At 40.2% G+C, this 27,042-nt stretch overlaps 1 protein-coding gene across 3 annotated transcripts in view; it reads left to right on the top strand.

The window, feature by feature from the left end:
• ARHGAP10 (Rho GTPase activating protein 10) overlaps window positions 1–27,042 on the top strand; it is a 326,043-nt gene that overhangs the window by 123,173 nt on the left and 175,828 nt on the right. For all 3 annotated transcript variants that reach the window (XM_060012123.1, XM_060012125.1, XM_060012124.1), the window contains 5 exons: window positions 85–195; window positions 2,263–2,367; window positions 10,330–10,459; window positions 13,451–13,557; window positions 15,942–16,036. In XM_060012123.1, coding sequence (XP_059868106.1) covers window positions 85–195; window positions 2,263–2,367; window positions 10,330–10,459; window positions 13,451–13,557; window positions 15,942–16,036 — 548 coding nt within the window. The remainder of the gene's footprint in view (window positions 1–84; window positions 196–2,262; window positions 2,368–10,329; window positions 10,460–13,450; window positions 13,558–15,941; window positions 16,037–27,042) is intronic.

A 27,042-nucleotide genomic window follows, 5' to 3' on the forward strand; every position in this document is an offset into this window, starting at 1 on the left:
TGGACTGTAGTTTTGCAGACCTCGGGCAAAGAGTTTCACTCCGAACCATCTCTAATTTGACTGGCCTCCATTATTTTAACATAGGCAGATATCCAAGTGGAACAGAACCGGCAACACTTTTACGAACTGTCTCTTGAATATGTGTGTAAGCTTCAGGAAATCCAAGAGAGGAAGAAGTTTGAGTTTGTGGAACCTGTAAGTATAAATAGCAAGTTGCTCTGCTAGTCGAATTTCGTGATATAAGAGGAATGTGTTTCTTTGAAGATCTAATTTATGGTTGCTAGAGGCTGTGGTGCATAAACACGAAGCAAGACATCGTAAATTGTACACAGTGCACCCAGAGCCATGAAGTCAAAGAATCACTTCTAAATAGTGGTTCTCGGCCTTGTTTGCACAGCAATGTGTAATGAGTATTATTCCTTTTGCTATATGGTCTCAAGGACTCTGCAATCAGGTACAACTTCTGCCATCCTAGCTGTAACTCCACCCTTAAAAAAAAAAGTCCCCATGAAAGAAATTGTATTGGAATGTGAGTGAGCGTGTGATATTTATGGGATAATCTTTATTCAAGTTTGTTCTAAAGCAAGTGCATCCAGCAAGTGCATTCAGCAATTATTGGTAACCAACTATTTCTAATACAATTCACAATGCTTATGCAACCTAAGTTAAGAACCAGTGTGTGGAACATTTGAAACTATTTTGTAAGTTACTCTGACATTTCTTTTTTTTTTTTTTGCGTTACACGGGTCTGTCACTGTTGTGGCCTTTCCTGTTGGGGAGCACAGACTCCGGATGCGCAGGCTCAGTGGCCATGGCTCACGGGCCTAGCCGCTCTGCGGCATATGGGATCTTCCCGGACCGGGGCACGAACCCATGTCCCCTGCATCGGCAGGCAGACTCTCAACCTCTGTGCCACCAGGGAAGCCCTCTGACATTTCTTTATACTTATTTTAGAAACACATGATTTTTTTTTGTGCTTATATAGATGCACTCTGAGAGCTTCAGTTACTTATATGTTAACATATCTACGAATATATGTATCTTCTGAATCAAAATATAAAGGGTATTTTATACTGTGGGTTTTAGCAAAAAAACCAGAGGTACACTGAGATTCATGATTGTCAAGATTCACTTTAATTTTAACATAGACTATATTGCATGTGATTTTAAAAAACAGCTTTATTGAGATATAATTCACATGCCATACAATTTACCCACTGTGTGTATGATGTTGAGCAACAAACCAAAAAAAACCAAGTAATGATTCACTAAAAATTCGCATTCGTGGAAGCTATGGTCCAGTGGAGTAATTGAATTACCCTAAATTAAACAATTAGAGAAAACCTCCTTAAAGCTTTCTTTTTATGTGAAATCATAATAATGGCCTACATTTTATATACTGAGCATTTACAGTGTGCTCAGTCATTGTTCAGGTGGTTGTTCTAAGTACTTTTCTGTGATCATGCATGTATTCCACACGGTACCCTACTGAGGAGATATTTTAATTATCCCACTTAGCAAATGTAGAAATTGAAGTAGAGAAACTTCAGTAATTTGCCCCAGTTGGGAACTGACCCTTGCTGGCCACTTGACGTCAGAGTCCCCAATTCCTTACCATTATGCGGTGTGACATTCTGAAGACAGTGAATCTCAGGATTTCCTTAACCCTCACCCCAAATCACTCTTGCTCTAGATTTTCTCACATGTGGGGGAGAAGCAGTGCCCTCTGATCAAGAGGGGCAGGTGGAGAGTTTGTAGGAAACTCAGGGCTTAATTACTGCCCTGCCTCTGCCCCTCTCTGCTCCAGTCACTGAGCATCCTTGTCAACAAAACAGAGAGGTTACTCTGCACTGGATGCCCTTCGAAAGAGCTTTTAGCTCTTTGATCTGTATTTCACTTTCCTTTTAGGTCCTATCGACCTATAGTGATAAGGTTTCAATTATAAATGAATATAGGGATTCTCTTGACTCAAAAGGACAAATGGATGATGTAGAATTCCATTTCTCCTATACAGCATACTGTAAAAGCTGTCTAATGGCTCTGATAGTTAAGGAAAAAAATCACAAATCCTTTTATTTTTTTTTATAGGGACAAATTAATGAATAATATGCAGTTAGATGTAGTTGAATTCTAGTGACTTCCTTTTAATTATTGTACTTCAATAGAATCATAATGAGATGAGGCAAAATACGTGGCTTTTTAATTTATTTTTTTCATTGAGATTTTTTGGGTGCTAATGTCATCTTTTCTCCTTTGTTTTAGATGCTGTCATTTTTTCAGGGAATGTTTACTTTCTATCATCAAGGCCATGAACTTGCCAAAGACTTCAATCACTACAAAATGGAACTACAGATCAACATTCAGAATGTAAGAAAACGGAAGCTTTCTCCTAAAAAAGATGCTTGAGAGGTGTAGTTTTGATTTCTTTGGTGTATGAAAAGCCTTAAACCAAGACCAGGCTGATCTGTTGGTACCGAGAAACTGAGGCTACGTTGCCACCTTCTGGTCAGTTCTTGGTGTAACAAACTGTTTTCCAGGAAGGGAGGCTCCGAATTCTGCTGCAGGCAGCTCTGTTTTGTTTTGTTTTGTTTTTCAAGAATTCATTTCCTATAATTTATTTTTCTTCCCTTATTTTCAGAAAAGTCATGAAGTATGTTTTTACAATCAAAATTTCACATAATTTGCCTTATTTTTCCAGTTTTATTGAGATATAATTGACACACAACACTGTGTAAGTTTAAGGGTTACAGCTTAATGACTTCACTTATTATATTGCAAGATGATTTCCGCATAAGTTTAGTTACTATCTATCACTTCGTGTAGTTAAAAATTTTTTTTTCCTTGTTATGATAACTTTGACTATCTACTCTCTTAGCAACTTTGAAACAAGTCATGTGGCAGTGTGACATAGTTATTCTGCACTTTGTGAGGCAGTTCTAAGGATAACCTCTGTTGTGTAAGTCTAAGTCTGCTCTGTATGAAAAAGACAAAACAGTCCTCCACTTTAAATTTAAGGCGTTTCAATTCTAATTTAACTTTCTTCTGTTACTTGTATGTCTTATTTGATATTTATTCCCAGATAGGCTAACAGTTCCAGTGGAATTTCTTTCCTGTGTTTTGTGCCCCCCTATTCACTAATGTATTGGTGTTCACAGTTGCTGTTGGCCCTTTATTGTTTTCCTAGGAAATGTATGGTTTCTGTTAGGTCTTGGATAAAGAGTTTTTTTTGAGAACTGTTAAACAGTGTAATGTATGTGATTTTGATCAGAAGGTGGTAGATGTTTTTCCTTTCAACGCTTTTGTTGATTTTGGAAGTGTCCTCATTGAAAAGCTATTCAAGTTATGTTTAATGTAATTTCAAACCTTGTTAAAAACACAGTGAGTGAGTTTTGGGACAGACTCTCAACCCATCCTGAAAGACATACAAGAAGGATGGGGATCTTTGTGCTGTTTGCTACCTGACCTTCAACTTCTTATAATCTTAGAAATTGAGGACTAATGGTTTTTGTGTAGATTTTGTTTCTAAGTTATTTTGGTATAGTTGTTCCCTACATTTGGGAATGTAGGTAACGAAATCTCTTGTGTTTTGTAATTTATGCGTCAATTTGTATTTGAAGATTCTACATTCTGTTCAGTTAAACTAAAAGAGTACATTACTCCCTACACCCTCCAAGATCAGTGATATAAGGTAACATAATTTAAAAATATGTCAAAGTGTATATGTGTAGATTAGTCCTAACTTCAAAAATGTCTCTGTAGGTAGTAGAACATTTAGTCTAATGATACTGTGATGTATCAGAATACTTCTGTAGACAGCAGAACACAGCGTTTGTAAAAAGAACATTACATAGTTTAGAAGATTAGGTTATAATCCTGATTTTTTCTTTTTTTCCCCCTCCACTAACTGTATAACTTGTGTCTGTACCTCATCTGTCAAGGGCAGGGCTGGCCTGGATGAGAACCTTCAGGCATAACTGATTCATAATTTCTGTAAAATGAGGAGACAGGGTCCCTTATTCAAAAATGAAGAATTTCAAGACAGCGATGGCAGAGCATTAGATCAAGTGCGCGACCTTCTGAGCGCAGGGCTGTGGGTGACGGCACGGGCTACCTGCCCGTGAAGCCAGCCGGGCCTCAGGGTCTGGGGACACATCAGCGTCTCCTGGGGGCTCCAGAGAAACTGTCCATGCACAACTTGCTTACGTGGAAGTTCATTTATCACACCCACCCTGGGGTCAGGGGCCTATAGTTACCTTAAATACACCAAAATAATTTCAGCGAGATTCAAGATTTAAATGGGAGTGAGCAATACTCAGGCATGAACCACTGTAAGCAACACTTGAAGACAGCCTGTCATTTGAAATGGGTCAGCTGGTCAATGGAATCTAACTTAGTCTATTAAGAACCTAACACACATACTTGGTAACTTTCATTTCCCATAAAGAACTGGGCGAAGAACAAGCTACTGGAAAAAATCTTTTCCTGTGTCCTCTGGAACTTCAGGATTGTCATCAGGAAGTTGCCTGGGGTCCTCCACCTCTCTGCCTTTTGTTCTGGCTCTTTCTGAGGCTGCTCCTGCAGCTCTGCAAGTAGAGGCTCTGCCTTCCGCCTCACCTTCAGTGTTGAGGACACCTGATCCGGAAGTCGCCTGTGCTCTTTACTTTTGCTTCTAGCTCATTCTTTGCCCTTCAGAAATACCAGAACCTTTGAAACACATGCCACTCATTCTACCTCACCTGCTATATCTCAGTATTGCTGTAATTTACTACTTTCTTGGCCATTTCTCTCATTCCCTGAGGATGTCAGCTTTTAGCATATCGAAGGGGAAGTGTTGGCTGCATAAAACTACGTATTACAAAAATCCCAGCTGTGTGTTACTTTTTTTTTTAATTGCAGTATAGTTGATTTACAGTGTTGCTAGTTTCAAGTGTATAGCAAAGGGATTCAGTTATACATACATATGGATATATCTATTCTTTTTCAGATTCTTTTCCATTATAGGTTATTATTTTGAGTAGAGTTCCCTGTGCTACACAGTAGGTCCTTGTAGTTTATCTATTTTATATATAGTAGTGTATATATGTTAATCCCAAACTCCTAATTTATCCCTCCCCGCCCCTCTCCCCTTTGGTAACCATAAGTCCATCTTCTACATCTGTGAGTCTATTTCTACTTTGTAAATAAGTTCATTTGTATTATTTTTTTAGATTCCACATATAAGCAATATCATATGGTATTTGTCTTTCTCTGTTTGACTTCTGTGTGTTACTTTTTATGCTATGCGTATTTATGTATTGAAAGAAATATACCGAAATCTTGAAACCAAATCTTAGAGTGAACTATCTGTGCACTATAATGGTAGAGATAATTTTGGTCAACTTTTAGGTATTTTACTATAGAAAAAATGACAAAAAACATTTTATAATCAGAAAAAAGGTAAAAGTTATTTAAAAGTGAAAATAACCTATTTTCACCCAACTGGTTTCACCTTTTCTGTTGTAAAAATGGTTAGACCTTTTTTTTGAGAGAGATTCAGTCTTTTTCCATTTTCCATAATCTAGAGTAATTAATGGACAGCAAAAAAGAGCAGGTTGGTTTTTAAAAAATAGACTGCAGAAGAATGTAAATTACATCAAAATTAAAGGATATTAAAAAAAAAAACTAATTTAAAATTTTTGTGATCTCTGTCCCCAAAGGAGACTAGAGTAGAGTTCTTCGCAGGAAGAAGTAGAATCCTAAGAAATTTTAGGGATTCCGAAGGAGTACCCAGAAGATACTAAGAATGGTGAAGAATAATTTAAGGATATGCACAGATACTTTTGTTACAGTTTTGTGAGCAAAGTAGAACACTAAAGTGATAAACTATGTTACCAGAAAAAAAAAAAAAGATTAGAAGTGACTGTGTAAAAATATGAACATGATTGTTTCTGAGAGGTGAATTTCTGGTCACTTTTTAATCTTGTTTATACCGCCTCTTTTTGCCTCCCAGGCAGGGCTGTTTGTGCTGTCCCCTCTCTCTGTTTTATAATGTTGTGAATTAGCTTTTATAACCCCCCCCCCCAAATTTTTTTTTAAATGTACTTTCTCTTTCATTCAGATAAAATTTTAGTTTGATATTGAAGATTCTCTTTTTTCCTTTGTTAGGGAATAATTGTCACTTTTCAGTGACTTAATTGCAATTAAAATAATAATGCCACTTACAATTATTTTGTTGCCATGTGCCAGGTGTTACCTACGTGCTTTTCTTTGGATTGTACACATTTAGTCTTCAAAGGTGTCCTATGATGTAGACTTTTTTATTCCTTCTTCACAGATATGGACAGTGAGGAAAAAGAACTTGCTGACATCATACTGCTTTAAGGCCAGGGCAGCACTGGAATTTGGGCAGGCCCAAGGCAGTTGCTTTCAGATTTAGTGTTGGTGTAGAAATGGGTTCAACTCGTGGTGTATCTGGGGTCAGTAAATATAGGAGCTGGGGAACATCCTGATATGGCCATTTGGCTTCCCGGGACCTTGACAATTTCTGGGTAACATGGGAGTCACCTTAATGGTAAGATCTCAGATTTAGGTACCGAAGGTAAACCTCAGCTCGCGTCTGCCTCTCAACAGTTCTAACCTGCGTTCCCCTCACTCCCATGGAAGGTGTCCTTCGGGTGTTTTTAGACTTGATCACCTGTTGCCGTGGCATCCACTGCACTCCATTCCTTACTCTGTCACGTCCCCATTCATAGGGCACTTGAGGAGATGTTTGAGGATTGCAGTGAGGGGTGTGTGTTAGCACCCTACCCCTTCTTTTCTGTTTTATTATTTTGGGAGGTTACTAAAGCAGGCTGCAGGAGGCCCACCCCCTGATGTCTTACAGCTGCTTCGTGAAACCCTCTTTATATATATTTAAATTAATTAATTAATTAATTATTTTACTTTTGGGTGTGTTGGGTCTTCGTTTCTGTGCGAGGGCTTTCTCTAGTTGCGGTGAGCGGGGGCCACTCTTCATCGCTGTGCACGGGCCTCTCACTGTCGCGACCTCTCTTGTTGCGGAGCACAGGCTCCAGACGTGCAGGCTCAGTAGTTGTGGCCCACGGGCCTAGTTGCTCCGCGGCATGTGGGATCCTCCCAAACCAGGGCTTGAACCCGTGCCCCCTGCACTGGCAGGCAGATTCTCAACCACTGTGCCACCAGGGAATCCCCTCTTTGTATTTTTAATTATTCTTTTGCTCCCTGAATGAGGTCATGGGGCCAGGATGGGAAAACTTAAATGAAAAATGGCTATCTGTACTTGGAATTAGCCTTTGCCATCTGCCTGTAAAGCTTTATTTCTGGGTAAAACTTAGTGTGAACAGTGCCTCCTCTCCCCGCTCTTTCTTTCCTCCTTAAATATGGGTGTGAACCTGTGCTAAGCCTGACCTGCCAGTTTTGTAAAGTACTCAGATGTGTCCGAATTCCAGCTTAGTCTCCACATTGAATTCTCCTCCCCCCAGTAGGTGATGTAATGAAATATTTAATTTATAAGACTTAAGACTCATTGGTTTGGAAATTTGTTTATTTATCAAAGCATGCAAGGAAAGGAAATACAGCAATGTTGTTTTATCAGCATTGGAGAACGCTACGCTATCTCGTAGGTTACTGTGAGGATTAAAGCACCGTAAACTGCTCTCAGTCATGTCATTCACAGTGTAAACACTCTCATGTGACCTATGGTAACACTTAAGGTCTATCATTATTATTATTTGATGATATCTTCCTATTCAGCCAGAAATTAGAATTGGAAATTGCTAGGTTCCAGCCACTCTATTATTTGTGCTCAAATTTTGAGAAATGTAATTTTCACCCTCATTTGTAATTTGCCTAAAATAATACATTAAAAAATTTAGCTGAACCTTCCTTTCCCTTCCCAGTGCAGAATCACATCTGAGGAAGGATGGCAGTGGGGGCAGAGTGTACCACGTGGAGGGGTCTGTGACAGTGAAAGTGGGGGTGGGAAGGTGCAGAGGCAGCACGTACAGAAGAGGTGGCTGGCATATTTGGGAGATTGGTTACGTTGAGCAGATATGTTAATTGACCAAATAAGTAAATCTGTTGAGAATAATGGGAGCCATGTTTTTTACTGTCTGAAAAGAAATGTGCGGAACTGGAAAGGGGTGGGCTAGAAAGAAACCTGAAGTACTGGATTGGAATTAAGTGTAATGGTATGAACTCATGGGTTTTAAGATAGATAGGTACAGAAGTTGTGATATGTATATATATGTGTATATATATAAATGTATTCACACACATACATATATACATACATGCATTTTCTCAGTCTGTCTTCCAGGAAGACCTAGAAGCAATAGCACCCCCTTAGCTGTGAGCACACTGTCCCTAGATCTTGGTTTCTAAATACTACCAGAGTGAAATAAGTCAGAAAGAGAAAAACAAATGTCGTATATTAACGCATATATGTGCAATCTAGAAAAATGGTACAGAGGAACCTATTTGCAGGGTAGGAATAGAAACACAGACATAGAGAACAGGTGGGATGAATTGGGAGATTGGGATTGACACAAATACACTACCAGGTATAAAATAGATAGCCAGTGGGCACCTGCCATATAGCACAGGGAGCTCAGCTTGGTGCCCTATGATGACCTAGATGGGTGGGATGGGGTGGGGGAGGGAGGTCCAAGAGGGAGGGGATATGGGGATATATGTATATGTACAGCTGATGCACTTCGTTGTACAGCAGAAACTAACACACCATTGTAAAGCAATTATACTCCAGTAAAAAAAAAATACTACCCTCCCCTGTAAGGAACAATGACTCCTTTGGAGAGATTGCTGATTCTAGGACTGGGACAGGGAAAGTATAAAGTAAACCTGGGATACCTTTTTGGACCAGAGGGTGAGGGGTTACTCAGAATTAAGGGGGTATGTCAAGAGAAACAGGAGCCAGCTAGAAGGGGCCTCTGCTGGTCAAACCTAGGACAATTTGAGCATTAACTTAAATAATGAGAATTTGGGATACAACTCATTAAGTTAATTGTGTGTGTGTGTGTGTGTGTGTGTGCGCGTGCGCATGCGTGCACTAGCATCTACACATATATGACATGCACATATGTGTGTATATGTGTGTGTATGTATGCATAAATATTAGATACACAGAGATAGAAGTGAGGGTTGTGGAGAATCTCAGTAAAGTGACAAAGCAGGTGAATAAAATTAGGGTATAATCAGTATTAAGATGGGGACAAGAAATCCCAGAGACATGAGAAACAGGAAGGCAGGAGAGGGAACAAGCCGTTAATAAATGAGTCCCACCCTCTTTGCAGCCCTGTACATTCTTATAGTACATAAACAAATTAAAAAAAAAAAGCTCTCAGCTTGTGTTTGAAATAAGCCTCTGCAGTTAAGTTTCCCCTTTACAGTGTACATTTATCAGACTCTCCATCCCCCTAAAAAATGTACTATTCTATCATTTTTCTGCATTTAGAACTCTTGGTAACCCCTTTCATTGTAGGGAGGAGAGAGGAGGAATTTCAATAATAATTTTTCATCTTAGCTCTTCCACAGTTTCACATCAGCAGTTTTTCGGTATTAATACAATTATTTTTGAATGTAGATGGAAGAAATGTCGAGAAACTTGGTGCTGCTGACTCGTCAGGTTTGCCTGGGTATTTTCGTCACTTCACCTTGCATGTCCATTTTCAGTCTAGCCATTTGACAGAGATATTGACATCCCAAGTCTCCTGGGCTTCAGAAATGTGATTTGTCTTTTTAGATATCAAAGACATTATTTGTAAGTGAGATTCCCCCCTACTTCCTTCTTCGATGAAGAAACATCATTTTCAAGTGCAATTGCCATGACCTGGAAAAAATGACACTGATGTTTATTAGTTTGCAAAGAAGAATTAAGTTTTTCAGATTCTGAATTCCTAGACATATTGCTGAGATAATAGTAATGAGTCAGATTGATTGTTGCAAAGGAAAGACTTCCCAGATAGATATTTTATGGCCTATTTTTTTAAATGTAAGATTTAGTAATATTGTGAGACCTGCAGGCAGGAATTCTTGTGTTGAATAATAGAATTATTCTTGGTGTTAGAAAGCTTCAAAAGTAAATAACCTCTAGTAACCTTGGTTTCTATATCTGTTAACTACTTAACCACTAATTTTTTTTTCTTTGCACAGTGATCTCAACAAAGAGATACATGGGAAAGGATGGGTATATTTTGAGAAATTTGTACAAAAACACTACAGATTTAATTATAGTTATCCAGAGACTTAAAAACAGACATGAAAAATCTCCTGTGGGAACTTAAAACTTGTATGTGTTTTTTAAATCCTTTTCAGACACGGAATCGTTTTGAAGGAACAAGGTCAGAAGTGGAAGAGCTTATGAACAAGATTAGACAGAATCCCAAGGACCACAAACGAGCGAGTCAGTTCACAGCGGAAGGCTACCTGTATGTACAGGAAAAAAGTAAGAGGCTCTCCAACAGTGATGAATAACTAATTAAAAATTAGTTTAAAACTCTCACTGTAATTTGATACTTTTGGAGTAAGTATTCCTACCGCTTTCTTGCTCTCTCCTATCCTGGAAGGCATACGTTGGACTTTTTGGGGAAAACACATTCCTGCTCTAGGGAGGGGACGGTGAGATTAGGAACTCTGTGAGCACCCTGCTTTCCAGCCACACCCCCCGAATTCTGTGCCACACTTTGTTAAAACTTGCTTGCAAGGGAGCCGGGATTTGGTGACAGACTGAAAGCGAGGTGGGATAGTACCTTTTTCCTCATTTCCTCTCATCCCCACCCATCTTTATCTCACTCACACACACAGACACACACACACACATTCATACGCGTATGCACCCCTCTCCCCATAACCCTGTTCCTCCATGTTAAAGTCAAGAAGGACATATTTCTCTTCTTCTTTCACATTATTTCTTTGCACATTTATTTGAGATGGTTTTTTGTTCTTGTTGAAATTTTCAGGGCAATTGCATACGGCTACAAAAAAATACTCCTAGTTGACATGCTAACTTGTCTCACTGAATTTTCAGCATTGTTGCCATCTTAGCTGTTATGCAGTGTGTAGAGTATCCTTATTTGGAAATTAAGGCACCCCAAGACGATTTCAGACTTCTGAGAGTTTGGTCGTATTTTAACGAAGCTCTTAAAGTTTACCTCTTCAACTGTAGGGCTTGATTGCTAGCCAGTAGGGGGAGGAGTATGTGAAAATGTTTCTGTGTTTCCTGTTTCTCTCCCTTCCCGCCGGGTGCTTTAGAGTTTTTGTTTGTTAAGTGGCTGATTTACAGGATTTTCAAACTGAATAACTTCATAGCAGAGAGACTCATGGAACAGCCATGTGATACGGATGTTCATGTTATAGGCAATCGCAGAATAGGGCTTCTTTTTCCATTTGCCCTTATTTAATGTGGGCTTAGCCTTCACGGCTCATGATGAACAGTTACTGGCATGACAGAACTCTAAATTTTTCTAATTTTTTAATCTTTCTTTTTTTTTTTCAAAAAAACTGAGAGGTAATTTATTTTTACATATTTTGGTTGAACAGTAAAAGCATACCGTTTCTAAAGGTGCCATTAGGAACAATAGCACAACAGCTATTGAAGTGTGTATAGAGTGAATGTTTTATTTTTTAAAAATTGTATTGAAGTATAGTTGATTTACAGTGTTGTGTTAATTTCTGCTGTAGAGCAAAGTGAGTCAGTTATATATATTCTTTTTCATATTCTTTTCCATTGTGATTTATCACAGGATATTGAATATAATTGCCTGTGCTGTACTGTAGGACCTTGTTGTTTATCCGTCCTGTATTTACTAGTTTGCATCTGTTAATCCCAAGCTCCCAATCCATCCTTCCGCCTTTAATTTTTTTTTATCCTCTTAATCTCAGTTTGTTTATTTAATTTGAAAGAACTAAAAATACAGGGTGGAGACATGAGAAGGATAGAAATTTTGTATTATATGTCCAAAGCGAAAAATCACAGGAAATTTTGATTTTTAGATTCATAACTGTTGCTTAACTTACTGGCTTTGAGAGAAACGGGGCTGAAATTGGACTGAAAAAAACAAAAAAAACCAATAGTGACAGAATTCTTCACTTGTTAGCAGTATGCCAGGCACTGTGCTAAGCTCTTTATCCAACTTGTTTCATTTAATCCATTAAAAACCCCTGTGAAGTGTACAGTGCTGTTATCACCCCATTTACCAATGAGAACATGGAAACACTGAGGAGTAAACTATGTTTCCTGGATCATACACCTCCTCAGTGCTGGAATTGTCCTAGGCTGGAGTCCGTGTTGTACCCTCTCTTGCAGTATTGCCTGAAGCTTGGATGGTGTGAAAAACCATCACTAATCTCTATGCTCAGAGCTGGTTGAGTAGGGTTGGGTGGTGTCAGGAGGGGATGGCAGCTTAATCAGTGAAGAACCTTCCTTGATATTTGGGGCCAAAGACTCTGAGGTTTGGCTTTGCCATTTCTCAGGCATTTGGTCTAAGCCTAAGACTTTTTAGATGAAAAAGACAGTAGGACTTCCCTGGCGGTCCAGTGGTTAAGACTCTGTGCTTCCAATGCAAGGGACACGGGTTCGATCTCTGGTCGGGGAACTAAGATTCCACGTGCTGCAAAAAAGCTTAGCTTTACCATTGTTAGTAAGGGCAGCTACTTACAAGGTGCTTCAGTGGATTTAAAGCACTAGATCGATTTATAGACTAAACGCTTTTCTGCACTGTGATTCTACAGTTCTGTCATTTTTTAGAGGCCAGAATTGAATCCAAAACCATCACATATATTCAGTGGAATTCTTGAAACCCTCATGAGCTCTTCGTACGTAGACACAAACAAGAAGCATAGTTTACAATTAAGAGATTTTCAGGTATGAGATAACAGTCTAGCAGATTATTTGAAAAGTATGTCTTGAAATTACTTCCGTGTTGCTGAAAACTCTTAGGACTGTCTCTACGAGCTTTCTTATTTCCCCTTGTTTTTCCCTTGTCTGAGACCAGCTGTGTTGCTGATTTGTTTCCTTGAGCTGTGTTAGTTGCTGCTTCTTGGGTTTTTCCTCTTCACGATTGTGTTTGGAACTCTGCATATCTGCTTCTTTACGAGGAAAAAATGTCCTCATAAAGGAAAAATAGAGTCCTATTTCTTTTCTTTTTCTTTCTTTTTTAATTTAATTTTTATTTTATTTCTTAAATTTTTGTTGGAGTAGAGTTGACTTACAATGTGGTGGTAGTTTCAGGTTACTTTTTATTTTATATTGGAGCAGAGTTGATTAACAATGTTGTGTTAGTTTCAGGTATACAGCAAAGTGATTCAGTTATACATATATATGTATCTATTCTTTCTCAAATTCTTGTCCCATTTAGGTTATTACAGAATATTGAATAGAGTTCCCTGTGCAATACAGTAAGTTCTTGTTGATTTAAAGTTATGTCTCTTGTTGAAGGGCCTCCTCCGTTTGGTTCCAGCTGGGTCAAACACTACTGCATGTATCGGAAAGCGGCCAAGAAGTTCAACATCATTCCGTTCGAGCACAGATCTGGGGGGAAACTAGTAAGTCTTTGCTTTTATTTATTTATTTTTTAAAAAAATATTTATTTATTTATTTATTATTTTTTGCTGCAACAGGTTTTAGTTGCTGCACGCAGGATCTTCAGTTGCGGCATGTGGGCTTCTTAGTGTGGCATGCATGTGAGATCTAGTTCCCTGACCAGGGATCGAACCTGGGCCCCCTGTATTGGGAGCACAGAGTCTTACCCACTGGACCACCAAGGAAGTCCCAAGGCTTTCCTTTTATACTTTATATTCTCTGTGAGGTGGTCTTTGAGGGTATCTTTTTAATGTTGTTTATATTCACTCATGATAAATACTTTCATTTTGTTTTTAGAATGAAAATCTTTTTTTTTTTTTTTTTTTTAAATAAAATAGGCCAGAAAATAATTCCTGAGTTTTCTGAATTGTTGGCATGGGTTTTTATGGTCAGATTTTTGTGTTTTTTTTTTTAAGGAGAAGAGTAGAATCATTTTGTGTCCCTGTTATTGGAAGATCCAGTTAACACCTACAACAGACTTTCATGACTCAGTGGTTTGTCTGCTCAGGATTTACACGGGAGGCCTGATGGGCACACATAGATTCATACAGATGAAAAGATTATATAGAGTAGATGATCTGTAACGAAGTTTACTGTTTTTCACTTAAACTTTAATGTTCTCACTTAGACACTCCCCATTTAGCTTACTCCTCCCACAGAAGTAAAAAGCAAAGGAACTCATGATAGCTGGAAAAAGGCGAGAAGCCCTTAGGAGCTGGCTGGGTAGGAAAGGTGATCTTTGTTTTAAAACGGAAACTGCAGCTTGTGGCAACAATAGCAGTCAAAACAAAGCTCCTCCCACTAGGGTTGCACATACCTGGTAATGCATTTTAAGGTCAATTCATTGCTTGCTGGGTGGATGGGCATAATTTTTCTTATGTGAATACAGAATGAACCCAAGTTCACTTGTATTTACACATACTTTGCATCTTCCTGAAAAATATTTAAAGCCCCTTATAATACAAACGCATTTTTGTGATATTGAAATAGACATGGAAAATCAAGTCCGTGGCAAAGAGGAGGAAGTGAGGTTGTCACCCTTGGAGGGTGATGGGTTAAGACTGAGCGTGAGAGTTTTTGTCGTTGTTGTTTTGTGGTGGTAGTGTTGTTTTAAAGATCGCAGTAATTTATGTTTGTCAAATGTAATGTGTCAGACGCATAGAAAGCAAAATTTGTTGCTTTTTAATAAAAGAGCAAATTCCATGAATGAACAGCAGCAGTGCACAATTCATTCACCAGATGCCCGCGATTATTTCACATTTCAGAGGGCCACTGATACAGTCAAAAGTTGTAGTAAAAGGATAAATATGGGTTCACTTCAGCATCTCTGTACATTTCAGTTATAAACTGAGCATGAGGTTGGAGTGTGAGTTTCCTGTCAAGTCCCAAGACATGTCTGCTAGTGGTGTCTTTCTGTTTGAGCTACCAAATAATAAAAAATATATTTAAAAACATGACTGATATTTTGAATAATTTTATATTCAAATGCTTGTTTAATATTAGAGATCCCCATGTTCCAGAAGATATTAAAATAGTCTAGAAGTGTTTACTCAGACTCCTTACAGTTTCTCACTGGGAACCTGCTTCTGCGTTGCTTCTGTTTCCTGTTTTCTACCTCTTTTTAATGCTCTTAAAGAGCATGAGGAGGATGGTTTAGGGAGGTAAATGGTACGATATTTAAACAAAAACTCAGGAAAGATAAATTCAGGGTGATTCACTTTAAGAAACAGCATATATAAGAAACAGCATAAATATAGTTGGAGTGGTTCCAGCTTTAGATGCTCACAATGGCTGATCCAGGGTCCTTAGTGTACTTTTAGGTAGATTCCTGTGGAACTGAAGTCTTTAAACGTCAGAAATGGTTACATATGGACTGTTTTATATGGTATAATGTAATGTGACATACAAACACATTATCCTTCTTTTAACGAGGGGACAATAAGAGAATAACAAATATAGGCATGTGGAAACTGTACTGTTAACCCACCTTTTAAAATCAGCACTCATAAGGTCTGGTTTAATTTTATTGTAATCAAAGCAGGGTCTTGAAAACCTTAAGAAAAGGACAGTGACAAAAAAGAATTTGGAAAAGAATAGATACGTGTATATGGATAACTGAATCACTTTGCTGTACATCTGAAACTAACACAATGTTGTTAATATACTTCAATATAAAATAAAAAGTTAAAAAAATGGCTACGACTCTAAATAAAGTGGTTTGAAAGAGAATAAGATAGAGGAACCTAAAGTCTGAACCTTGCCTCCTCCCCCCATCAAATATAGGGTGCTTAATTCCGTATACGTTTATACTGCAGTTCTTCAGAATGTTTAAAATGATTCTTTGCAGGGGGACGGAGAGGTGTTCTTTCTGAAAGAATGTATCAGAAGACATACTGACTCCATCGACAGAAGGTTTTGTTTTGATGTAGAAGCTGCTGACCGGTAAGTTATTGGCATTATTGGACTTTATGAAAAGAGTCATTTAAAAAAATGATTTAAAAAAAATAGAAGTTAATTGCAACTGAGATGTCTGTGGCCTGGAAGAGTGGTATCTCGTTATCTTTCCAGGCTGTGTATTCACCGCGGGCTGTTTCGTCTTGGTCACTGTGTCGAGCTCTGCAGTGATAGCTTAGCCTTGGCTGAAGTTTGGCATCATCTTAACTAGTGTTGTCACTTAAAAAATGACCTTGGAGCATTTCATTGTTGATCTAAGCCTTCCATGTATATACTCTGTATGTGGTGGAGGGTCATAGGCAAACTCTGTTTATTCAAAGACTAGTTCTCATTTTTTCTTGTGGTATGACTTTTAGTTATTTAGTTAGAAAAGAATCTTTGCTGGAGAGAAGGAAGTAAAAAAAAGAAAAACGAAGCTTGTTTGTCAATATTACTGCTTGCTGGCATTTGTTTCTGTGTCCTGAAGCACTAAGGAAAATCACGGTACTCGTAGAATACTTCCTTTTTTAATGGCTGACACTGTGGAGGTTCCTTGCCAGCCCTGGTTTTGGTAACAGTGGTCTTTAGATAACACTGTTTCATACTTGTATAATAGAAGTTCACAATATGAGATTTTTTAAACACAAGTTCATTTTAGGTCAGGACCCAGGAATACAAAAATAATTAATTCTTCTCTTCCCTCAGATGATATAACTGAGTCTATGGTGTTAGTGCAGAGGGGGAAGATCTGTGCTTTACTTTCCAAAAAATGAATTGAAGACCAGGTACATAAAAATGTGCTCTTATGCACCATGATAAATATGGCCCTACAAAGAAAAGGACAGATGGTTTAATGTGCATTTTGCCAAGACTGGAAAAAAATGAAAGAGAACATCATTGTGAAAGAGGTTAAATTTCAAGCCAGTTAGGACTGGTTCAAAAACTTTAAGAAGAGATTCGGGCTGTGTAATACAACTCGAGCATAAATATGTGTGCATACACCCATTGTAAGCATTTACTGAGTTTTCTCTAAGTGCCAGTGTTCTGAATTCTTCTGTGCTTTATCTCAGTTCATCCTCAGCCCAGCTCTATCAGGTAGACATTATCCTTCTCATTTTATGGTGAGAGACTGGGGCCTAGAGAGCTTAAGTGATTCTCCTAAGGTCACGTAGCTAGTAAGTGGAAGAGCTGGAAGTTGAACTCTTGCATCCGCCTCTAGACCCCAAGCTCTTAACCACTGTGCTGCAGGCATCAGAGTATAACCATGTAAGTGTGTTGTTTCCTAACTAATTGACAGAGGCGAGTCAGCAATGCTGTCTACTAGAAAATGTGTTCAATGAGATTCATCTGCTTTGTCTCGAAAGGATAATTCTAGTACTTCCATGTAGTAACACAATTCGTATTGTTTTTGTCCAGCCCTATATTTTCTCTGAGACCTTGATCGTGCCAAGTGCTCTTCTGCAATCGGGATCTTTATTACGATTATAACTACTTTCCATCCCTCGTAAAGGTTGATGAGGGGTTACTATGGAGTTATTTCCCTCATGATATCATCTTGTAAGGAGACTCTCAGAACCGGGGGAGACCTTAGAGATGATCTAGTCTAGTGGTTTTCAAACGACTTTATAGGGATGCCTTCTTTTCAAATAACACCTTTACATTTATGCATATGTGAAATATAAAAAAAAAAGAGAGTTCTCTTATTAAAGTGGGGTAGGGGGCCTGGATCCTTACCCTCTCAGCTTCATTCTTGCAGAAATCTCTAATTTATTTCCATTGACGCTCAGAGCGGCTCTCTGGGAACTGGGTGTAGAGGGACCACTAATCTAAGTGATTCAAGAAAGGCATACAGAGGATCTGACGTCTAAATTGATAACTGAAGGCTTATTTGGAGCCAGCTGGGATTGAGACACAGTCCAGGCAGAGTGATGTATAATATATGTAAAGTTCTGGAGACAAAAGAGAGCCTGGTCCACTTGAGGTCCCCCCCGGGGGACACCCAGCGTCACTGGAGCAGAGAGCCAGGGAGGATGGGAGAGGAGGCTTGAGCAGGGAGGCAAAGGCCTGACCTTGAGGTTTTTGAGCTTAACCTATTAAATGGTTTTAAGCAGGGCACTGAGTGATAGAGTTATATTTTCAAAACTCACTCTGGCAGAGTAGAGAAAGTTTAGAAACGGCAGGAGTGGTTGGAAGGGTTATTGATTGGTGTGGTGGAGCCGGAATGGAGCCCAGCGCATCTGTTTGAGGGAGACTTTTAGAGACAAATTTAGAGAGAAGTTGGATGTTAGAGTATAGAGTGAAGGAGGGGAAGGAAAACACAGGAGGCATGAGGGTGGAGGAAGATGATGAATTCAGTTGTGGTCCTGTTGAGTTAGGTTGCGGTGAGCCGTTCAGTAATACACCCAGCAGGAAATTGAGTACAGCCCTTGGCAGCTTCCGTGGCATTGGACTTGGTGTTTACCGTCTACCTCCTGCAGCTCTCCCGTCCTTTGACTGTCTCCACAGTGAAACAGGCAGGTCCTCCCCCAATTTGGGCACCTGTCCATTTTCAGCCATTGCTCCTCAAGTGTTATTTCCCATTGTTGTCTTGTTTGTGTTTTGCCGTCCATTCACGTGGTTTCACCCTCAGAGTGTCTCTCTACAATCTGTATCTTTCTTACCTTTTTCCGTGTTTGGAACTACTTTATTTATTTATTTATTTATTTTTATTTTTCTTTTTGCGGTACGTGACCCTCTCACTGTTGTGGCCTCTCCCGTTGCGGGGCAAAGGCTCCGGATGCGCAGGCTCAGCGGCCACGGCTCACGGGCCCAGCCACTCCACGGCATGTGGGATCCTCTTGGACTGGGGCACGAACCTGTGTCCCCTGCATTGGCAGGCAGACTCTCAACCACTGTGCCACCAGGGAAGCCCTGGGACTACTTTTAGGATCTTCCTTATATGGTGTGTCTCCAGTTCTCTTCCTTTTATGCTTTTCTTAGTCATTTCAGTATCATTTCAGATGATTCATGTAGGACTTTGCATCTTTCTCCTTCAGCTCCTCTCCTTCAGTCACCTGTTCTTCACCTTCCCTCAGCCATTCCCTCTGTGCTCTCTCCTTAGATCGTGTCATTACGAGGACAGGCACCCCCTCTGTCATCTCAGTTGCAAGGCTTTCTCCTTCTGACACCACCTTCTACTCTTCACTGCTTATTCTTTTCTAGTAAGTATCCTTAGCTTACAATCAACTGATCCTACTGTTCTCAGCCCCTCACACCCTCACTTCTTTCCTTGCCAAGTGTGAATTTCAGTCATTCATTAAAGTCACTCTTTTCAGTACACTCAACTCCATTGCCCTTCCCTCCCTTTACTGTACTTGTCTGCACAGCTCCAACTTAAGTTAAGATTCACCTCTGCCTTCTCTCTTTCTAGAGAAATGTATTCTACCATGTTCACTGGGATCACTTGCGATTCCTGACCGCTGGCTTCAAATCCCATTAATCCCAACCACAAATCATGTTCCACTGTCTTAGTTCCTTCATTCTCCTAGTTGACGGATATTTCACAGTTTCCTCCTTCTCCAAGCTTCTGGCACTGCCTCCCGGTCCTGATGAAATAGAGGGAATTCGAAGAGCTCATCCACTGCCATGGATACCCGCTCCATCAGCGGTACCCACCCTGCTGTCCCCATCACCGTGGGAACTGTGTTCCTGACTGAGGCCAGCCTCTCTGTCTAGCTGTTTCCATTCCCTCTTCACCTCCCCTCTCTCCTGGTTTAGGATGTCACTCAAGCACTTCTTCCTTTCTTTCTTTTTGACACCAGCTTTGCCCTTTCTACTAGATGAATCCCATCAGCGTACAAAACTGATTCTTAATTTCATCCATCTTTTACAAAAAACACCACCACCACCATCACCAGTGAAAAAACCCCGCCTTGACCAGTCTTCTCTTTTGTCTGCTGCCCATATCTCTTTTCCCATAAACAGTAGAAATTCTTCTTCTTTTTTATTTTATTTTTTTCTTGCAGCATTGGATCTTCGTTGCTGTGTGCGGGCTTTCTCTAGTTGCAGCAAGCGGGGGCTACTCTTCATTGTGGTGTGCAGGCTTCTCATTGCGGTGGCTTCTCCTGCTGTGGAGCACGGGCTCTAGGACGCGTGGGCTCAGTAGTTGTGGCTCATGGGCTCTAGAGCGCAGGCTCAGTAGTTGTGGTGCATGGGCTTAATGGCTCCGCGGCATGTGGGATCTTCCTGGACCAGCAATCGAACCCGTGTCCCCTGCATTGGCAGGTAGATTCTTAACCACTGCACCACCAGGGAAGTCCCAACAATTCTTCAAAAAGCTCTTATATTCAGGTCTCCCATTTCCTTCCTCTTGTGCTCCTTTGCGTCCTCTTCAATCAGGCCCTTGCCTCCACCTCTCCACTGGGTTTTTCTGTTGTTGCTGTTAAGGCCATCATGTTCTTGTGCTACAGCCAGTGAGCAGTTCTCAGTCCTCTCGTTCTTTCCTGGCAGTAGCATCGGACATGGCCAGTCACCCTCTCCTCTGTGATACACTTTCTTCACGTGGCTCAATAATGTCACACCTGGCCTGCTTTTTCTCCCACCCCAATGGCTTTTCATCTTTTTTGGACTCCTTTGCCAGTTCCTCGTTTCCCAGACCTCTTGATGTTGGAATTCTCTGGAGCTCAGTCTTCAGATCTCCCCTCTGCAGCCCTAACGATCTTGTCCAGCCTCAGGACTTTCCATGCTATCCATGCGTTGGTAACTCCCCAGATTTAGTATCTGTACCTGAATCTCTTCCCTGAACTCCAGCTTTTTATATCCAGCTGCCGACTCAGTTGCTTCTGGGATGTGTGATAGGCATTTTGAATAGTGCAGAGGTTGGAGAGACTGAATGGTTTTTGTAAAATTTCCAAGAATTCTTGGGGGAAAGAAGATATACTCTCTTTATGGACCCAACATTTTATATGGGTATATTTATTCAATCTTATCATATAAATACTACCATGTAAATCTTTTAAAAAAAGTAATACATGCTCATTGTAAGTCTTGTTCTAAAGCTCTTTGGTTAACTTGGAAAATATCTTTATGTGTGTGTCTCCTTGAGCCTTTGGGCTCATGTGACTGTAATTAAGTTGAATTACAGACTTCCGTTGTCTTTGCTTTATTTCCTGATTTCTGAACAGGGGAACATCTATTCAGGTCTGATGTTACCATCAGCCCCCCAGGTTTGATGTTTCTGGGGGCTCTTAGTTCCCTGCCACCCCCCACTGTCAGTGTGTTGCTGTTGGTCTCCCACTTTTGGAGCAAATTCTGGAGAGAAGGGGAGTGTCCTCTCTCAGAGGTCTCCACCCTGATTCTGGGGTTCTGAAGGCATCTATTCAGTGAAAAGTTGAAACGAGATAGGCTCTTCTTTTGTCTATTTCCCTGATTCCTGGCCAAGCCGACTATTGGGGATTATAAGCAATTTGTTCCTTGTTTATTAGGTATGAATTCCGTGAGGGTAGGAGCCTCATGTTAGTTCCTACAATGCTTTATATGTGGTGGGCATTCACCAAATTTGTACTGGATTAAATGAAATTGAATTGTTGCCTAGCAGTGACGGGACTGGGATTAGATTCAATCAGGCGATGGTTAGTGAACCGTCCTTTTCTTCCGCACACATGGCAGCACTGTGAGCTCCAGTATTTGTATTCTGCTGAAAGAAAATAAACTTAACGCATTTTGGAGCATGTGGGTATTGCAGATGGGTTTCTGATGGGGTTTGTACAGAATTCCTATTGCAGACCTTCATATATAGCAGTTTCACCACTGATTGCATAGGTTCCATGTAAAGTTTTTTGTCTTCTTTCCTGGTATCAGTCTTTGCTATCTTTTATTCCTCGTGTTGGAAAAGCAGTCAGGTAACATTGTGACAATAGGCAATACTTCCATCAACTGCAGAATGGAGCCTGGCCTTGCGTTTGATCTGTGGACATGTACATCAAGAGCCTTCACTTAATTGTTACATGAATTCATCAGGTTTGATTGCACGTAACAGAAAATCTCAAAATAAGATGACTTCAACAGTGTAGGAGTTTAATTTCTTCTCTTTGTTAGGAAGTCTACAGGGGATCCGGTCATTGTCGGTATGCTGCTTGGGGTCAGACACTGCCCACTCTTGTGCGCGGTTTACCTTCCTGGTCACCTTAGGTCCAAGATGCCGGCCCCCATTTATTATGTAGCATTGTCTGTTGTGGTAGGAATGCTTTTCAGAGGAAGTGCACACTACTTTTGGTCATATATCATTGGCCTGAGTGGAGTTGTATGGTTATACCGAGCTGCAAGGAGGCTGGGAAGTGCTGAGGCAAGGAAATGTCTGGAAACAGAAGAGAGCAATCCGTGTGCTGTTCTAATACTTGGGGAATCTCTTAGGAAGAATGAAGGGGAGAAGAGCTGGGTGGGTTGATTTCCAACTAGCCGTTACTGCTTTGATTCTCAATGGTTGGGAGGATGTGTGGTTCATTTTCCTTCCCTCAGTTCACTGAAAGGTTACTTTGACTATCTTAGTTGAGAGGTAGCATTTAGGGACACATGTGCCAAGAACACAAAGTGGAAAGATAATCCAGAGAATGGGAGAAAATACTTGCAAATGATATATCCGATAAGGGACTTGTATCCAGAATATATAAAGAGCTCAGAACTCAATAATAAAAAGACAAATAATCCAATTAAAAATGGGCAAAAGTTCTGAATTAGACATTTCCTCAAGAAACTATACAGGTGTGTATAAGCACATCAAAGGACACCTGACATCATTAGCTATTAGGGAAATACACATCTAAACCACAATGAGGTATTACCCACTAGGATGACTGTAATTGAAAAGCCAGGTAATAACAAGTCTTGGTGAGAATGTGGACAAATTGGAACTCTTACATACTGATGGTGGGAATTTGAAATGGTGTAGCTGTTTTGAAACACACTTGTCAGTTCTTCCAAAAGTTAAAGTTACATGACCTAGAAAATTCTGCTCCTAGTGATGTGAACAAGAGAAATGAAAACCCATGTCTGCCTAAAGACTTGCCCAGGACTGTTCATAGAAGTATTATTCATAAGAGCCCAAAAGTAGAAACAACACAAATATCCATCAGCTGATGAATAGATAGATAAATGTGCATGGCCATATGGTGAAGTGTGATTGGACAGTAAACATAAATGAAGAGCTAATACATGCTGTGTTTCATTTTGAGGCAAATTACTCTCAGAGCCTGAGATTGTCTTTGCCAGTATTTTATTTAACACAGGTTCACTGTGGGAATTATAATAATTTCACAAGCCAGTAGCATATAGGATGAATAATGTCTCAATGTATACTGTCTCTAATAGCATATGTAACGTCTCTTAATAAGCTAATAAAGAAATAACATACTCTAAACCAATGCTAGATTAATTACACTGTTGTTCCAGGCAAGGGAAGATGAAGGGGATACATTTAGTTGAGGTGTACCTTTCTACCAGTTGGCTCTTGGGAGGAGACAGCATGACCCATTGAGAGCAAAAGTGGAAAGTCCCTGGTTGCTAGGGAACGAAGGGGCCAGTGTGGATGGGCAAGATCTTCTTTGTGGGGCTGCTGCATGGCTTTTGCTGCTGCTGGTAAGAGTCACCTTCACCACAGCAGGAGCTAACGCCCCACGTCTTCAGAGAGCTATTTAGATCAACAGAGGGTAGCCTTGCCCAGACCGAACACACTCGAGTAGACCTTACAAACTGTGTATTCAGAGTCCAAATCCCCCCTCTCCACCGTTGCTTCTTCACGTGTTCTTATTGATAAGGCTTCAGCAGCGCCCTTCACTAGCTGAGTGACGGAGTGCTGTCGGCAACCTCAGATGTGGCTGATGACCTCCTGACTCACAATTTCACTTTTATACAAAAACAATAACTTTGCTCTTGAAAACAACTTCACTCTTTTTATGTTTATAAAATGATTTTTTCTTACAAAAACTGAAATTTATCAAAATCTTTTCAAAGACGTTTTACAGCAAGACATAGTTATTTCATGTTGAACATGGCTGCATTTGAAAACATAGGATATGATTGTCAGTGGCTAAGGCCCGGAGACGTCCAGTCTGGTAAAAAGTGAATAAAGCAAAAAACAAAACAAAGCAGGGAATGGTAAGGAGAGCTTGGTGGCATTCAGAGAAGATTCCAAGGCAGCTGGGTGCAGAGTCCTTCTGGTACCCCAAAACTGCGTTCACCTGTCGGAGGGTGTCAAGCCAATAGTCAGGAGAAGGAAGGACTTATTACCTGCAGCAAGTAAGGAGAACAGCAGGGATCTCTCCCAAAGCAGTGTCTCTCCCAACTTCACTTTTAAAAACAACTTTATTTTTGTCATAAACAAGAAGATTTGAAATTACATCAAACCACTACAACATGCTACAAGGTGGATGAACCTTGAAAGCAGTTTGCTGAGTGAAACCAGCCAGTCACAAAAGACTACATATCGTATGATTCCATGTATATGAAACATCCAGAATGTTCTACACAGGCAAATCTGTGTAGACAGAAAGTAGATTAGTGGTTCCCCAGGGCTGAGGGTTTGGAGGAAAATAAAGAATAAGGGCTAATGGGTATGGGTTTTTTTTTTTTTTTTTTTTAAGGTGTGATGAAAATGTTCTAAAATTGATTTTGGAGATGGTTGTGCAGCTCTGTGACTATGTTAAAAGCCGTTGAACTGTACACTCTAGGTAAATTTTATGGTGAATTATATCTCAATAAAGCCTACAAAAAAGGAACACTGCTGCAGGTAAAGGAATACTTACCATAACTAAAATCAGGCTTTTAAATGACTATAAACATTCACTCCTTCACGCCAGTCACACTTCAAATACCATGAGCTGTGAAATGGTCACGTCACTGGTTTTAGGTTGGAGAAGAGCATTTTGTGTAGTTACTTTCCCCATGGCAAGCTGTAGTTTGTCAGGAGGTGCAGAGTTCCTCCCTGAAGGGTGAAATATCCCCAGATCCAACAATTTTGTTATATAACTTGCTTTTCCATTTCACTGGCAAGCCTGCCACATGCTGCATTGTGCTGTGACCCTCACACACTTGCTTGGTAAATAATTACCATTCTGTGACGTCCTCCCACACATCACAGCCAGGCACCACTTAAAGAAAATGCTTCCCATGTTGCTTTCATTAATTTGACATTTCAAATATTATATTTGGTTTGATGTTGCCTAGGTCCTAGTATATTGCACTTGGAAGGATGTTGGCAAGATACTTATTTTTATAATTCACCCATTTGTATTTTCATGATGATGATGGGAAGATGAAATCCCCTATGTATCTGAAGCAGTATGCATTTTAGCCTGCATTTATACCAGAGACTTTATTTAGCAACTGTGTGCCTGGTAATGTATTCTTTATCACTTTAAAAGAGTGAATTAAGAGCATACTGCTTCCAGAAGCCCATGCAGTTGGACTGAATAATAATGAGAATGTTTCTGTAGCACATTAGCTGGAGTAATATCTGTAAGTATTTTATAATGCATGCCATTCAGGCAACTAAACAGCCATTGACTGTGTTTGACGCTGAGGATGGGAGAGTAAACCAGAGACTAAAAGGAAGGCCTGACCTTAAGGGAACTCACAGACTGGGAGTGTTTGCAAACAAAAAGCAGTTTAGAGGTCTGTCTAAGGTGCTTAGGGAGCTGAGAAGCAACAGGGAATAGGGCTGGCTGGAGAAGGTTATACTAGAAAAATTGATTGTTAAATTTAATCTTGAAGATTTGGTCACAGTTTGGAAACTCGGAGGAAAAAAGGCCCAAAGCACAAGGAATCATAGAAATCTTGGGAAAACATGTTAAGGTAATCCTTGAAGTCTGAGGTTCTCAACAGTGAGTGATTTTGTGTCTGGGGACATTTTGATTGTCACAGTTGGGATGGGGAGGGCAGCAGGGGTGCAGGCTGTTGTTACTACTGTCTAGTGGCTGGAGGCCAGCAGTGCTGCTAAATGTCCAGCCCAGGACAGCCCTCCCCAGGAAAGCACCGTCTGATCCAACCTGTCAGTAGGGTTGCTCTTGAGAAGCCCTGTTTTAAAGCATTTGAAAAGACAACTCCAAGAGTTTGTGGAATTGAATGGAATTGTACTGTTTTCTTTTACGTGTTTACAGGAATATTTATGGGTGTATATTTCAGTTAAAAAAGTGTAATAGGATAATTTGTTGTAGTGCAGGGGATGAATAAAGCCACAATGCAAAGGGCTCTCTCTGTCTGGAGTTATCCTTTCGGGCGTGGTGCATTATTCAGGAGTTCTGCTAAGATTCCAGGGTAGAGAGAAGAGAAAAGGAAGTCATTTTAAAAGAATTTAGGTGGAATTGGTAGAAGACGGAGTGGGCAGAATTAGAAATAGCATTTCTTGTATGTAGCCTTCTGTGTTTTTCATAGAATGTAAGATTTTTACCCTAAGAATGCTATTGTTGATAGTGGCACACTGAAAGCCACATTTTATATTGGTTCCAATATTTAAATGGAAATCTGAATTGACATTCATGAATTTATTCATGAAAATGCATGCTGAAGGACATTGGAGTGTGGATCATCAAAAAGTTTTTAGCTTTTGTAAATAAAGTCATAGGGCTTCCCTGGTGGCGCAGTGGTTGGGAGTCCGCCTGCCGATGCAGGGGACATGGGTTCGTGCCCCGGTCCGGGAGGATCCCACATGCCGCGGAGCGGCTGGGCCCGTGAGCCATGGCCGCTGAGCCTGCGTGTCCGGAGCCTGTGCTCTGCAATGGGAGAGGCCGCAACAGTGAGAGGCCCGCGTACTGCAAAAAAACAAAAACAAACAAACAAAGTCATAATGAACAATTGTATACAAGGGTTTGTGTGGACACACGTTTTCATTTCTCTTGGATAAATACCTCTGAGTGGGATTGCTGGGTGTTTGTGTGTGTGTGTGTGTGTGTGTGTGTGAGAGAGAGAGAGAGAGAGAGAGAGAGAGAGAGAGAGAGAGAGAGAGAGAGAGAGGCCTTTAAGAAAATTGACAATTGTCCAAAGTA

The sequence above is a fragment of the Delphinus delphis genome, chromosome 5, assembly GCF_949987515.2.
Source record: "Delphinus delphis chromosome 5, mDelDel1.2, whole genome shotgun sequence".
NCBI lineage: Eukaryota > Metazoa > Chordata > Mammalia > Artiodactyla > Delphinidae > Delphinus > Delphinus delphis.